Source organism: Pectinophora gossypiella, chromosome 10 (assembly GCF_024362695.1).
Source record: "Pectinophora gossypiella chromosome 10, ilPecGoss1.1, whole genome shotgun sequence".
NCBI lineage: Eukaryota > Metazoa > Arthropoda > Insecta > Lepidoptera > Gelechiidae > Pectinophora > Pectinophora gossypiella.
The window spans coordinates 15,499,529-15,514,571 of record NC_065413.1 but is presented as its reverse complement, the minus strand read 5'-3'; the positions used below and the strand labels follow the sequence as shown (position 1 = coordinate 15,514,571).

Sequence of the window (15,043 nt, the reverse complement as noted above, 5' to 3'; positions counted from 1 at the left end):
CTTAGTCGGACAAAATGGAGAGCGCTGAAGGCACCCGGTACAAATTAGAGATAGTGGATGTCTAGATTTTTCTAGTGTTGTATGTCTTAGATTATCAGTGCAATTTGAAAAAGAAAACTAACCAGTCCGATCAACTCTGAACCGGCGTGCGTGTATGAAACGATTGATGAATGTGGAGGAAACAAGAGAAGTGTGTCAGGATCGAAGAAAATGGAATTCCGTAGTATCTGCTTACTCCAGTGGGAAATAGGCGTGAATATAATAATATGTATGTATGTACGTTGCATGACTTGACCATCCTTTCATGGAACAGTGAATTATGGCGGTAAAACCCTCTATAATCGATAATAACTGCGCAAGATCACAAAACCAAAACTGTCACCGACGCAAATATTCTGTTATTAAAACTAATATTTAAAATAAATAACCGAACAAAAACCGAAACCGTAATTAGGTTTTTTTTTCTTTCATAACGTGTTTTTTTTTTACAATAAATATTCGTTTAATGAAGTGTAGTATAATTACTTTGTTTTTGAAAATTCATTTCAATAAACTGTAACACACGCTTAATACTATACGCATAAAGTGCATAATATTGTTTTGTAAGTACAAAAACCTATTTTGCGAACCCTATTCTTACAATTCTATTTTTGCTGCCGCCAAAATACAATTCGAACATATTAGTATCTTTAAAACCATTATCATAAAAGTTACAATAACTTTGAACAGTTTTTGCCAATAGAATAAAGGCATTGTAATTGATCTTCTTGCGGTTTGCGACAAAGCTTTTTTTCGCGCCATTTTTTTCTACGCCATCTTTTTTCCCTGTAGCCCGTGCGGTCGGCGCCTGCGCACTGACTTGCAAATTATATTTGTTTGCGCGTCTATTTGTCATATCTGCGGTTCTTTTGTATGTTTCTAGTATTTTTTTGTAGGATTATCTATTTGTATTGTTTGTTGAGGTAATAACTTCCGATTTTTGGAAATAATATGGTAGTTATAAGAGTAACATGACATATTGTTACCTAAATACGTGGGTAGATCTGTGTAGTCAAATCAATCATTATCTATTGTCTTTTATGTACTTATTGCTTTTCTTCTTCTATCAACCCTGGTGTCAGGGTTATTATTGAGCCGCCATAGGCCCCTGACATGGCTCACGTAACGACTACCTACTTACATCTGTAAGTAGTAACCAAACAACGGCTTAACGTGCCTTCCGAAGCACGGATAATCTTACTTTTGGACAATCATGTTATCAGCCTGTAATGTCCTAAACCAAACTAAGGATCACAATGAGATTTTTGTGATTTGTCTCCACCGGCATTCGAACCCGGGACATCCGGGTCGTGAGCACAACGCTCAACCACAAGACAACGGAGGCTGTTAATTGCTTTTAATATAGTTAATGTGAATACCTTTTGTATTACCTAACTGTTTGTAATTATTTATGTTGACAAAGCCTGTGGTGGGCGCCTAGTCTTTTTTTTTTCATATTTTTACCTAATTATTTATTAAATGGAACAAATAGATTTCGATAATGTTTATGTCAATATTTCTTTTATGTGTAGTTCATCTTGAACGCACCTCTCTTGATGAATGTACCTGTAACTACCCCAATTGGAATACAGTCGTGACCTTATGTTGTTATAAAATGTTAAACCGTACCAATGCAACAAAAAAAAACACATCAAAACATTTGAATCTTGGCTAGGACCCTGGAAGTCTGACTTCCACAAAAAAAAAGTAAGACTTAAACAGGAACTTAAACTCGACAATAGACCCGTCACAGTTGCTTGCAGTTCATTGCGTGTGCGCATGGTCAGCTGGCGGTCATCAAGTCATCAAATGCTGTTACTTGGACAATTTTACAGGAATGTCAGCGTCATCAAGATAAAGTATTACAACGGTATCGGATAACCGAGGAGAATGTGTTCAATTTTATTGGCCTCTGAGGTCCAGTGGTTGTGCTCATGATCCGGAGGCCCCGGATTCGAATCCAAATGGAGGCACATCGTTGTGAGTGGATTACCAACCTCATCAGCGCGACTGCCTGTCTGACCTTCCAACCCGCGAAGGGAAAACCAGCTCAATACACGGTCACATACCTTCGAAAATTCATTTCTCGGGAATGTGGGTTTCACCGTGTTTTATAGCTAATGAGCTATAAAACACGGTGAAAGAAAACCACAAATAGTATTTAAGTATATTGCAATAAGTATAAAAGTATATTGCTAATGAGCAATATAAATATACATTTATATACATATATATTTTTTTGACGTGACTTATTGTAGATTTGCCGCAGATGGCATTAACTACTTGGCCGGACAAATGGGGAGCGCTGGAGGCTCTCTCCCGGTACAACGTTTAAGACAACAGGCCAGAGGGTGCCCAGTTGGGTGCGAACCTCGGCTCAGAGCGTCGTCTGAGAGGAAAAATATCTGAAAGAATTAATCGACTCTAGTGAGAGAGCAATATACTAAGCAACACAAATAATATCCAGTTTCTCGTTTTAGACCTCAACCTTAATCATCATTTATTATGTGGAAGAAGGTCTTACTCATTGCTTACTCTATAGCATAACCTTGGTCTTTGAGCTTATAAAATATTGTCAAAGGACGTCAAGCCTATGACGCAACAATGACATCTATCACGTCGCACAGAAGGTTTACACTTCTGCATTTCCTGCATTCATCCCATAAAATGTAAACTACATCTAAAACCTACACCTGTTATTAATCTATTCAACATGCATGACGAAATTGAGGAACAACACACAACTGCTAACTATGAAGACGCGTTTGTAGCCACAGGTATATCTAGTACAGTTTTCTTGAAGCCAATACATAACATAAGCTCATGACTAAATCACAATTGCGGTAGTCACAGATACATCCATCGCAAGATGTACTAAGTACCCACTCACCTAGCTTTCTGTTAGACCAACGTGATAGGTGAGCCGTATCGCCGTCTATAATGGTCGAGCCAACTGTGTTAGTGAAAACTGAACTTGAGATAAATTAACAACTTATAAGTGTAAGTACGGTACTGGGGTTCGAACTGGCGCTTCCCGTTAGAGAAGCAAGCCGGTGAATCACATGACCACAGTGACTATTGTAAACAGCCTATCATCATTAATTTAAGAGCCACGCTCTTGTCGGTGTAGCATTCTCCGTTCTTGTCTATCAAAGACCAATTCCTTCACTTCCTTATAAAACACGACGTTCGCCTTCTCTTTAAACTGTTCCATGTAAGCTCTTCTTCCCCTTCCTCTCTTTCTTTGTAGCTTCCCCTCCACAACAGCCTATGTACCCTGTTAAACACTATGATAAATCATTTTTATTTCCAGGACATGGTTGGTTCAATATCCTCGTGCTAATATCAGGCTGTTTCATATTCCTGTACTGTTCTGTTGAAATGGCCGGCATGAGCTATGTAATAACTCCACTCGACTGTGACATCAACCTGACACTCAGTGAGAAATCTTTGATCAATGCTGGCATATATTTCGGTAAGTCATTTTTCTTTAAATAAACTTGCTTTACAAGTCAGTCGATTACATAAGATTACTAAATCTTTTAAGGGGCAATGTATACATTTTTACAATAAGATTCCCATTGACATTCAGAATTTGCCTTTCAACTGTTTTAAGACAGTAGTTAAACAAAAACTTTACAAAAAAGGTTATTTTAACCTCGTAAGCCCTGGGGTCCTCTGAGAAGGACCAAATAATTGTAGTCATAAAGGCCGAAGGTTTTGAAATAGTTTGTTCTAATAATCAACGAAGGTACTTTTAAAAGTACCAAAACTTTGCCTGTCAATTTAATTCAAACCTTTGCGCCGATTGAGAAAAAAAATATTTTGTCTATGAACTAGTTCATTCAATTTCGTGAATAGGCTTTAATAAAAAAGAAATATGTATCACTTATCGTAATTTGTCATTATAATGGTAAAGATGGTGCACACACGGCGACGAGGTAAAAAAAAATCAAGTTAATAATCGAATTTCGTAGTTTTTCATACACATTATTTTCAGAAATCGCAGGTAATATAATAATCAACAACATGACATAGTTATTTTATCAATTTCGTATCGATATCGTTAGCAATATGAAAGCAAACTTTTTTAGTCCTTTGCAAGGGACTTTAGGTGTCATGTCCGGATATTTTTCAAATATTTTTTTAAATTGTTATATGTGATTAAATCATACCGGTATAGACTGGCTTGCTTACGTGATCTTATTATTAAAAAAAACTACCGTCTTCATTTTATTTCCTTTTTCCTTCTAATGATGATCAAAACTGACACCATGAATTAATTTCTTTCCTAATAATAAAAACCTAATGTGCTTCCAGAGGGACTAATCACAAACTACACCATAAAAACTAAAACTCGTTACTTATTTTATATTTAAATATGTAAGTATATACACATATTTATGACGTACAAATAGGTATGTATTTTAATGAAAAAATACATAACCCTTTATAATAATAATATTTTTCAGATTTTACTAAAAGTAGTGACTTAAACCGGGAGTCCTTCTGGAAGAACTAAAAAAAAAACGTATTTTTTTCAAAAATGTCTTCTATTCATCCTTACATAGGTCTCCACTTAATTTGAACCCGATCGGATAACTCTAACACTTTAAAATTTGTACTTGAAGTGCTCGGCCTTTACGACTACAAAAATTTGGTCCTTTTCAAGGTACCACCGTCGTTTATTACTTCGAAATCGTAATTATGCTTCGGCGTTACGAGGATAAAGTTAGTGATTATTTAGAAGATATGAATGCATGGGATTAACTGCCTGAGAACTGATATTAGGCAGCTAAATTACTCAATTGTATATCAATATTTTATGTTTATTTTTATTTATTTTTTAAAGAAGGTCTAGGGCCCTGTGCCGAGATTTTTCTTGCAGCTTCTTTTCCCCGGCTATACAGGATGTGAGAAGCTGCAGTAGTTTTAGGCGGATGAGACGTTCGTTATGTAAAATTGACGATTCAAAGTGTAACTATGTTACCTACTGAATAAAAATATATTTGAATTTTGAATTTGAATTTTCGTACCGGTAGTGTCTTTACTTCAACCATGTCCCGCGGCTTCGACTAATAGCGTTTCAGTGATGCAAAACTTATGTAAAAAGAGCATTATTACCTAACCCTTAGCACACCCCGGACACTTCATAGAAACAACATCGTTTTAGACAGACACCACACATTGTCTTAATCGTACACGCGCGCGCGTCTGTACCTATGTGTGACGTCTGACGCCATACGATTCATGTGTAAACTATGTCTAAAGGGGGTGTGGGGAAAGATAAACCTTGTTCAGACGCTGGTAGGGAGCGGAGAGTTGCCGTTCTATATGTAGTATTATAAACTGCCTATATACGTCCCACTGCTGGGCACAGGCCTCCCCTCAATCAACCGGAGGGGGTATGGAGCATACTCCACCACGCTGCTCCACTGCGGGTTGGTGGAGGTGTTTTTTACGGCTAATAGCCGGGACCGACGGCTTAACGTGCCCTCCGAAGCACGGAATCATCTTACTTTTTCGGACAATCAGGTGATTCAAGCCTGAAAAGTCCTTACCAAACAAAGGACAGTCTCACAAAGTGATTTCGACAATGTCCCCATCGGGAATCGAACCCGGACCTCCAGATCGTGAGCCTAACGCTCTAACCACTAGACCATGGAGGCTGTTATGTATGTAGTATTATTCCTTATTAATACCACCCTAAGACGCCAACTTGAGGGCTGTTGTGAGCATGCTTCTTAAGTTGAAGAGAGAGGACTACTTGGCCGGGCAAGTGGCTCTTGTGGAAGTATGGTAAGTTTTTTTTTCTTTTCGTTTCAGGTATAGTGGGTATGTCCATCTTATGGGGCCTTATAGTGGACCAATACGGCAGACGCAAGATCATGCTGCCTACCCTAATTGGGACTATCGTTACATCCATGCTTTCCTCAATCTGTACGCTTTTCTGGCCAATGTTTATCTTGAGAGTCATAGTTGGATGTTTGTAAGATTTATTTATTATTATTTTATTCTGACATGATGGACTAAGTGACGGGTATTAGGAAGACGATACCTTCATCGCCATAAAGTTGCCATATCCATCTTATGGCTTTGAATCAATAGTTGAGTTGTTGCAAGTTGTCTTTGATTACTTCTGGCAGTGCCATATCCGTTTATGTATGTATGACCGCCTCCGTAGCCCAGTGGTTGAGCGTTGGGCTCACGATCCGGAGGTCCCAGGTTCAAATACCTAAGCAGTGGAATTCTCTGCCATCTTCTGTATTTCCGAATGCATATAACCCGGGTGCTTTCAAGGCCAGAGTGAACAGACACCTTCTGGCCTAGCGAGCTCCATCTTAGGCCTCGCCAATCTGGGGCCAAGAGCAAACCCATCATCACCAAAAAAAAATACCGGTAGGGACATATTGAACCACCGGACCACAATGATAATTATTTAATCCTTTTTTTCCAGAGTTTCAGCATCAGCGGGTACAGTGTTAGTCTATCTTGGTGAATTGCACAGTAAAAAGCATAGAGATGTAGCCATATTGATAGCAGTTGCCAGTGATCAGATCAATTTCATAATTTTTCCTGGTAAGTCACATCCCGCTATGTATTTGTCATCATCATCATGTCGTCCAAACCATATCCAGTGACGGCGACTCCTCAATATTTATCCCGGGTCGTTGTTGTGGTGGGCTCTGATGTGGCCGGCAAAACCGAATCTCGACTTTAAGGTCCGGTCACCCGGCATTTAATAAAGCTGGCCAGACGACTTGAGTATGTACTTAAAGGTGGTTTTTAGTCGAGTCTTCCGTATTTGGCGCTTTGCGTCGAGATCTTGTAAACGCTTCTTTAAGTATTTCATCATCTCCGCAGAATTATTCCATTTTTCACAAGGCCCGTTTATCTAGCCTGAAGATTTGACAGGTCCAGTTTTTTACAGAACCGACTGCCTGTCTGCCCTTCCAACCCACGAAGGGAAAACCAGGCCAATACAGGTTAGGTCACATACCTCTGAAAATGCATTTCTCGGAAATGTGGGTTTCTTTACGATGTTTTCCTTTACCGCTGAGCACGTGATCATTTATGATCCAAACATGAATTCGGAAACAAATTCGACTATTATTGGTTTAGGCCTGTGCTGGATTCGAACCTGCGACCTCAGAGTGAGAGGCAAGCATTCGACCAACTGGCTAACCACGGCTGCCGTTCTATACGTCGTATTATTCCTGATTGTCGCCAATGTATTTTCCAGGTATTGCCTGGATAGTCATTAGTGGTAGCTGGAGTTTCAACTTGGGGCCTCTATTAGTGAGGCCATGGCGTGTCTTCATGTGGGTCTGGGGTATCCCTGGGATAATAGGAACCGCTATTCTATTCTACTTACCTGAAAGTCCAAGGTTCATACTAGCAAAGAGGGGTCCTCACGCGGCAATGCCAATCTTAGCCAAGATTTATGCTATTAATAATAAGAAAATGCCAGAAGACTATCCGGTAAGAGGTGTTTATTAGAAGTTTTGTTTGTACCATCATCTGCCTACCTCCGAGATTTTCTCCGGCTCGAACCCCGGTACCCAACTTCCACCAGTTCAAACTTGAGTTAGTAATTTATCTTAAGTGCAGTTTTCACTAATACAGTTGGCTCGACCATTTTAGATAGTGACGTCGTAAAGAATACTGAAGGGGATGTTTCAGACCATGATTCAGAGTCAATATAAAGTGGTCAATTATATCCTGTTGCGATAGAAAATTCCACTTGATATTAACTCAGAATAATCATCTGAATCACCCCTCTCAGTATTTGTTACGATGTCACTTACACTGCACAAATACATACAAGTAGCCATACAAGTAGATAGGGTGTTAGTGGTATCGTAACAAATACTGAGGGGGATGATTCAGACTATGATTCTGAGTTGATATCAAGTGGATTTTCCTCTTGGAAAATTCATGAAAATTTTAGTGTTTTTTAAAATTATTTTCAGTTCCATGCTTTTGTGACGGAAAATTCCACTTGATATCAACTCTGAATCATGGTCTCAATCATTTTTCGTTACGATGTAACTAACGCCCTCTATAATAACCGCTTACAGATGATTGTTGTTTTAGGTGACATCAATGACGATGCCATCATTTATCCTAATGCATGACACTTTCACGGGATGGAGGAAAATATTGAAGGACATGACTCAAGTCTTGCGACCGCCGATGTTGCGATGCTACATCATTACTCACTACTGCATGTTCATCACATACTTATTGTAAGGCTCTCTTCACTTAGGGAATGCAATCCCGACTCGAGATCGCAAATTCGAGATCCCGCGCGGATTGGAAATATCAATCCTGCGAAATCCCGAAATTTTTCATAAAAAATGTAAAGTTAGGATCGCTGAAAACGATGAAAACTGCTTGTTTGTGATAGTGAGGTTAATTAATACAAAATGTTTTTTTAATAAAAACAAATAACTTTATTCTTCAATATTACCTACCAAGTAAATAGTTAACTAAGTTTTCTTTGGAAATCAGCATAATCAAAACAAAAGGTATAACTCAAGGTCTCGAATGGGATCTCGTCATATTAAGCTTCGGGATTGATCCCGAATAATTAGACGAGATCTCGCGGAATCAACGGTTTAAAAACATCCTTTTTTTTCTTTTGGACTTGATCCCCAACGACAAAACAAGTCCTTGCGAAGAATCTTCTTACTTTTTTTTGGACAATCAGGTCATTCCGCCTGCAAAGGCCTAACAAAGGACAGTATCACAAAGTGATTTCGCAATCTCAGGTCCGGTAAGGTCCAGGTCCAGGTCCGGTAAAATCAAGGTCAGGTCCAGGTCCGGGAATGCTGTAACGACCATACCACAGTCTGTGCACTTTTGAACACAATTTTTGTTTTATAGGTCAAATGGTTTTTATATGTGGATGCCATCGTTCATCAACGAAGTTATAAGAAACCCATCATGTCCATGCAGCATGTGTGACATCATAAACACTAAATTCATGAAAGCGTCAGATGTGAGTATTCTCTTCCCTTCTTATCGTGTCGATGGCAAACTAAATAGTATCAGCCCAAAACTTGGCAACAAGTATGGCGCTATCTGCAGCGCTCATAAGATCCTCCTGCGTGCCCGAACACCTGCACGCAGATGAAATCAAATCAAATCAGAATCATTTATTCAACGTAATTATCATGGATAAACTTGTTGAAGGTCAATGTAACATTTTTGAATTTACGTCATTTCGCAAGGTGTTATGGCTGAGGAGAAGAAATGACAAGAAACTGCAACAGCAACACATCTTTTAAAAACCAATGATGATATACATTACAAGTTATTTAATAACTAGAGGAACACATTCAATACCAGACATTTTTATCATTTAGGTAGTCATTAATCTTATAATAAGCTTTTTTACATAAAGTAAGCTTTACATGAGCTTTAAATTTATTTTCTGACAAATTTAAAATATTATCTGGTATTTTATTGTAAAAACGTATACATAACCCCAAAATAGATGAATTTAATTTACTTACTTAATCTAGAATTTTGAATGTAAGATGTTTTATCGTTTGGGGAATAATGCCGTACTTGCACGTTAAGTCCGAGCCATCCGAGAAATCCCACCTGAACAAATTGTCCTTACTCCGGCCCACCTGAGTTCTCTGTTATAAATACATAAATAAACTTAGTCCTAGTATAAGCAAAGACTATGGAATTCAATTTGCTTCGATCCTACCATACTTCTCTTGTTTCCTCTACATTCATCATTCGTTGCATACACGCACGCCGGTTCAGAGTAGATCGTACTGAATCTTTTCCAAGGACATCCCTACTTTTGTTAATGCACGTCATATTTTTTACGAAGCGTCAAAACGAAAGTTTTCTATTGCACTTGTATAGAAATACTGTCATGTGAGATCATCAACAAAAGCGGTCAAACGTCGTACTCATTATTACTTAATTGTTACATAAAATTCGAAAATAAGTCGAAAAGTAAAATGAGATTGATTTTCGATCATCTTAGATTGGCTTCTATTTCTAGATTAGCATTTTGTAATTTATGTTTCACCAAGCCAAATACCCTATTATCAAAGAAAATAACAGATTTATTGTATAATGTATATGATAGAATATGATTTCAGTGGTTCCTTGATCCCCATGACGAAGACGACTGCGATGGGACGACAAACTCGCTTATGTATCCCATATCTATGTTAATGGAACTTGTGTATTTCATTCCCTTCATCGTATTATACTACATTATAACAAAAGTGGATATAACTAAAATATATAGTAAGTATACATTCTTTTAGGTTTACGCGGTTATTATCATAATCAAAACACATAATAACGGGTTCTTACCGCGTTTAAATCAGGAATATGGATGTCATCCCGTGATTATGGCACTTGCAACAGTGTCGAAATATTGGGAGTCTCATATCCCTGATTTAAACGCGGTAAGAACCCGTTATTATGTGTTTTAATTATAGTAAGTATACTCCGACGTTGTCTCTGGCACGGTGAACTGGAATAAACATCGAAGACAGTCTGTTCATACTCGCTACAGTTGATTATTGACGCCAAAACTCAAAACTAAACACGCTCAAAGTAGCAAAATAATCGTACATAAAAGATTTCATGTCGCTATTTGTCTAAATAACATACTGGAAAGTCAAAAAAGGCACGCGCCGATTTATACAGGCTGTTAGTGGCATCGTAACCAATACTGGAGGGATGGTTCAGCTAATTATTCTAAGTTATTATCACGTCAAATTTTCCATCGCAAAAGTAAAGAATTGAAAATAATTTAAAAAAATATAAAAAAACCGTGCATTTGGCGACGGAAAATTCCACTTGATATTAACTCGGAATCATGGTTTAAAACATCCCCCTTAGTATTCGTTACGATGTCACTAACACAGTGTATATAACTTTATAACTCACAAAAATAAAGGCCATGGTAGCATACTAATGCTTATTATATTGATGGTATAATTTTGCAGGCACGCCCCCCGCGGTATGATTTTCGTTTCGTCATGTTAAGAGCCCCGATAATTTCCATGTATATTTCCGTTCTCCGTCCATATTGCCAGTGGATTCTAGTTGTAATGGTACTGACATCATATAACCAAATAGACTCACATTCGGTAAGGAGTTCTTCTAAGCCTCCGAACCGTGTTGTAAATACGTATACATTATGTTATGCAGATAGCATAAGTACGTTTCCTCAAATGAAGATATTGTGGCTATTCAAATAAAGTGCAATATCGGTTGTACAGTGTCGTTAAACGCCGTAGTTGCGCCGCGGATTCTTAGGATGTCTATTTGTTATACGAGGTCTAAGTGTAATGTAGTGAAATGTAGAAGAGACGTCACACTGTGGGCGTTCAACGTCACGATGAGCATGACGCCGGTAGCGTGACGTCTCTATTAAATGTCAGTAACGCTGACATCTTACAACTACTAGCGCCTGCCTGGTGTTGCGCTATAGCCTCGTCACGCCGATAGTGTGACGAGAGTTTTATTTGTTCAAGAAAATTGTAAAAAAGTATTATTTAGTGAAATAATTTGTTTTTTATTTTCAGTTGTAATAATGGGCGTGTGCACCATAGGGCTGGTAGTATGTTTTTTAATAAAACATGTGATAATAGCCTTGTTATTCTTGATAGTTGGGCTCGGTTCCGGAGGCTGTGTGTCTGTTATAACCGCATTGGCGGTCGAAGCCTTCCCTACAAAGTTAAGGTATTCATTACTTTTCCATTATTGGTACAAAAAAATCAAGAGCTCTCTATCTACGCGACAACTTCTTACCTACTGATTTTTGAACATTATCCTGTTAAAGACTTTTGTACAGAGTGTAATTGACATCGTAACGAATACTGAGGGAGATGAATGGAAATTTCCGTCGCATTATAATAAATATTTTCTTGTGGTTTTGGAAAATTATTATCAAAACAGCAGTGAGACGTATATAGGTATTTTATGTTATAATGATAAGAAGTTGAACAAAAATATGTTAAATCATCTCCTCTCGAGAAGACCGAGGGGGGTGAGGTAAACCTAGTTCGGCCGTTGGTGGGGAGTGGAGAGTTGCCGTTCTATACATAGTGTTATTCCTTATTCTATGATCTTCTTATCGTGTGGGTTGTGAAGTGGAATAACAAATCCATCAAATCCTGGTGTCACGGTTATTATTAAGCCGCCATAGGCCCCTGACATGGCTCATGTAACGACTACGTACTTAGTAGTTAATAACCGGGACCGACGGCTTAACGTGCCTTCCGAAGCACGGATCATTTTACATTCGGACAATCAGGCGATCAGCCTGTATTGTCCTAACCAAACTAGGGATCACAAAGTGATTTTTGTGATTTGTCCCCACCGGGATTCGCACCCGGGACCTCAGGATCACCGGCTTCCCTCGGGGGCAATGCTGAGGAAAAAATGAAATTATTTACGACATCACATTAAAAACCTCAAAAATAACAGTATTTCTCCACTATTTAATGGATGTTATTATGCATATAAACCTTCCTCTTGAATCACTCTATCTACTAAAAAAGTTTTAAAGATTTAAGTGTACATAGGGATATAGGGACAGAAAAAGCGACTTTGTTTTATACTATGTAGTGATTATGTAAGTATTGTATGTTATGATGACGATGTTAGCTTGTTTCAGAGCATTGACGATGTGTACATTGTACATGATGGGACAGTTGGGGGCCCTCGTGGGCACCACAGCCATCAACCTCATGCACGGGTTTTGGTGTAATGTCATCTTCACCCTCTTCATTCTCGCAATGTTGGGTAAGCCGCCAATCTTCTTCTATCGTGTGGGTTGTGAGGTGGCCTACCAACCTCATCAACCCTGGTGTCAGAGTTACTATTGAGCCGCCAAAGGCCCCTGACATGGCTCATTTAACGACTACTTACTTACATCAGTAAGTAGTAACCGGGACCAACGGCTTAACGTGCCTTTGACATTCAGAATTTGCCTTTCAACTGTTATAAGACAGTAGTTAAACAGAAACTTTGCAAAAAAGGTTATTATAAGTTTAGTGATTATTTAGAAGATATGAATGCGTGGGATTAACTATCTGAGAACTGATATTAGGCAGCTAATTACTCAATTGTATAACAATATATATATTTTTTTTAAAGAACGCCTAGTGACCTGTGCCGTGGTTTTCTTGCAGCTTCTTTTCCCCGGCTATAAAGGTTGCGAGAAGCTGCAGTAGTTTTAGGCGGATGAGACGTTCGTTATGTAAAAATTGACGATTATAAGTGTAACTATGTTACCTATTGAATAAAGATATTTTTGAATTTGAATTTGTTACCTAACTAATCGATTCCTTTTCTATCCCCAGCTTCAGGGTTGCTACTGCTAAAATATTGGCCATCTTTAGAAAAGGTCAGAGAAGAAATGGAACACCGTAACTTTACGTATTAACAGTCTGTATAATAACTATGAATTATAATTAATTATATCTGGAATTTCTGGTCTTCTTCTTCTATCGTGTGGGTTGTGAGGTAATTACTAACCCCATCAACCCTGGTGTCAGGGTTATTATTGAGCCGCCAAAGGCCCTGACATGACTCATGTAACGACTACGTACTTACATCAGTAAGAAGTAACCGGGACCAACGGCTTAACGTGCCTTCCGAAGCACGGATCATCTTACTTTTTGGACAATCAGGTGATCAGCCTATAATGTCCTAATCAAACTAGGGATCACAAAGTGATTTTTGTGATTTGTCCCCACCGGGAATCGAACCCGAGACCTCCGGGATCGTGAGCACATCGCTCAACCACTGGACCACAGAGGCCGTGGAATTTCTGGTAAGAATTATGGTTGGCCTTGAGTTTTATTTTCTTTGACGTTCAGTCATAGAATAAGAAACTATTTACAACGTATAGAATGGCAACTCTCCGCGTAAAAACCTTAGCATAATCGGCTATTTATTATGAAAAAAGAAATACTTTTGTATGCAGTGTCTTATGAAAAGTAATGACAAAATTGCAGCCTATCACGTTAAAATATACATAGTCGATGAAGTGGCTATGGAATTTGAGAAGCAGTAGAGCTATCGTAGTTATCTGTTTGCAGGAGTAGTAGTGAAAGAGAGTAAAGTTGAAACGGCGACAGAAGTTCTCATACAAAATGCGCGTTAGGGCCTATCCAGTTTCCTCCTTCTATTCCGTTATTTTACCCATGGCATATACAGGGTTTTAGAGACATCGTAACGAATACTCAGAGGGATGATTCAGACCAGTCCAAGTCAATATCAAGTGGAATTTTCCGTCGAAAAATTCGTAATTTTTTTTTAGCTTTTTTAAATTATTTTAAATTCTATACTTTTGCGATGGAAAATTCTACTTGATACTAACTCAGAATAATCAGCTGGATCATCCACCACAGAATTCGTTACGATATCACTTACACCCCGTACAAATACATACGGTAGCCATACAAGTAGGTATGGATGTTAGTGCCACCGTAACGAATTCTGAGGGGGATGATTTAGACCATGATTCTGAGTTGATATCAAGTGAAATTTCCCGTCGGAAAATTCATGAAAATTTAATTGTTTTCCGTTCCATACTCTTGCGATTGAAAATTCCATTCCATGATATTAACTCAGACTCATGGTCTGAATCATCCCTCAAAGTTTTCGTTACGATGTCACTAACAGTCTCTATTACACAGCCCCGAAACAGATTCGTGTCGAAAAACAATATTATCCACCGTTATAGTAAAAAGGATCTACCTGCTATGACCCAAAAATATTTCGACAGTGATAAAGAGATGGACCCGCTATTATTTTGTCATAAAATATTTTATCACTAATCCCAAGAGGTAAATTTTTTAATGCAGTCATTAAATACCTACCTTACATTTTTTTTCTTACGTCTCATAGCTCTTAGCCGCACTCGATATATCGTCGTTGCCAATTTAAAATCTATTACCTATCTTCTATCGTATCGTATATAGAGGTGGAGTACCGACTTCGTCAA

General features: G+C 38.3%; 1 protein-coding gene across 1 annotated transcript; it reads left to right on the top strand.

Moving 5' to 3' along the window:
* Positions 1-2,747: 2,747 nt before the first annotated feature.
* Positions 2,748-13,529, top strand: LOC126369969 (synaptic vesicle 2-related protein-like). Its single transcript, XM_050014578.1, has 11 exons — positions 2,748-2,816; positions 3,353-3,514; positions 5,866-6,028; positions 6,497-6,618; positions 7,283-7,521; positions 8,137-8,288; positions 8,929-9,043; positions 10,170-10,320; positions 11,613-11,769; positions 12,707-12,834; positions 13,395-13,529. The coding sequence occupies exons 1-11, from the start codon at positions 2,753-2,755 to the stop codon at positions 13,475-13,477; spliced, it is 1,536 nt and encodes a 511-aa protein (XP_049870535.1). The 5' UTR covers positions 2,748-2,752; the 3' UTR covers positions 13,478-13,529.
* Positions 13,530-15,043: the final 1,514 nt, after the last annotated feature.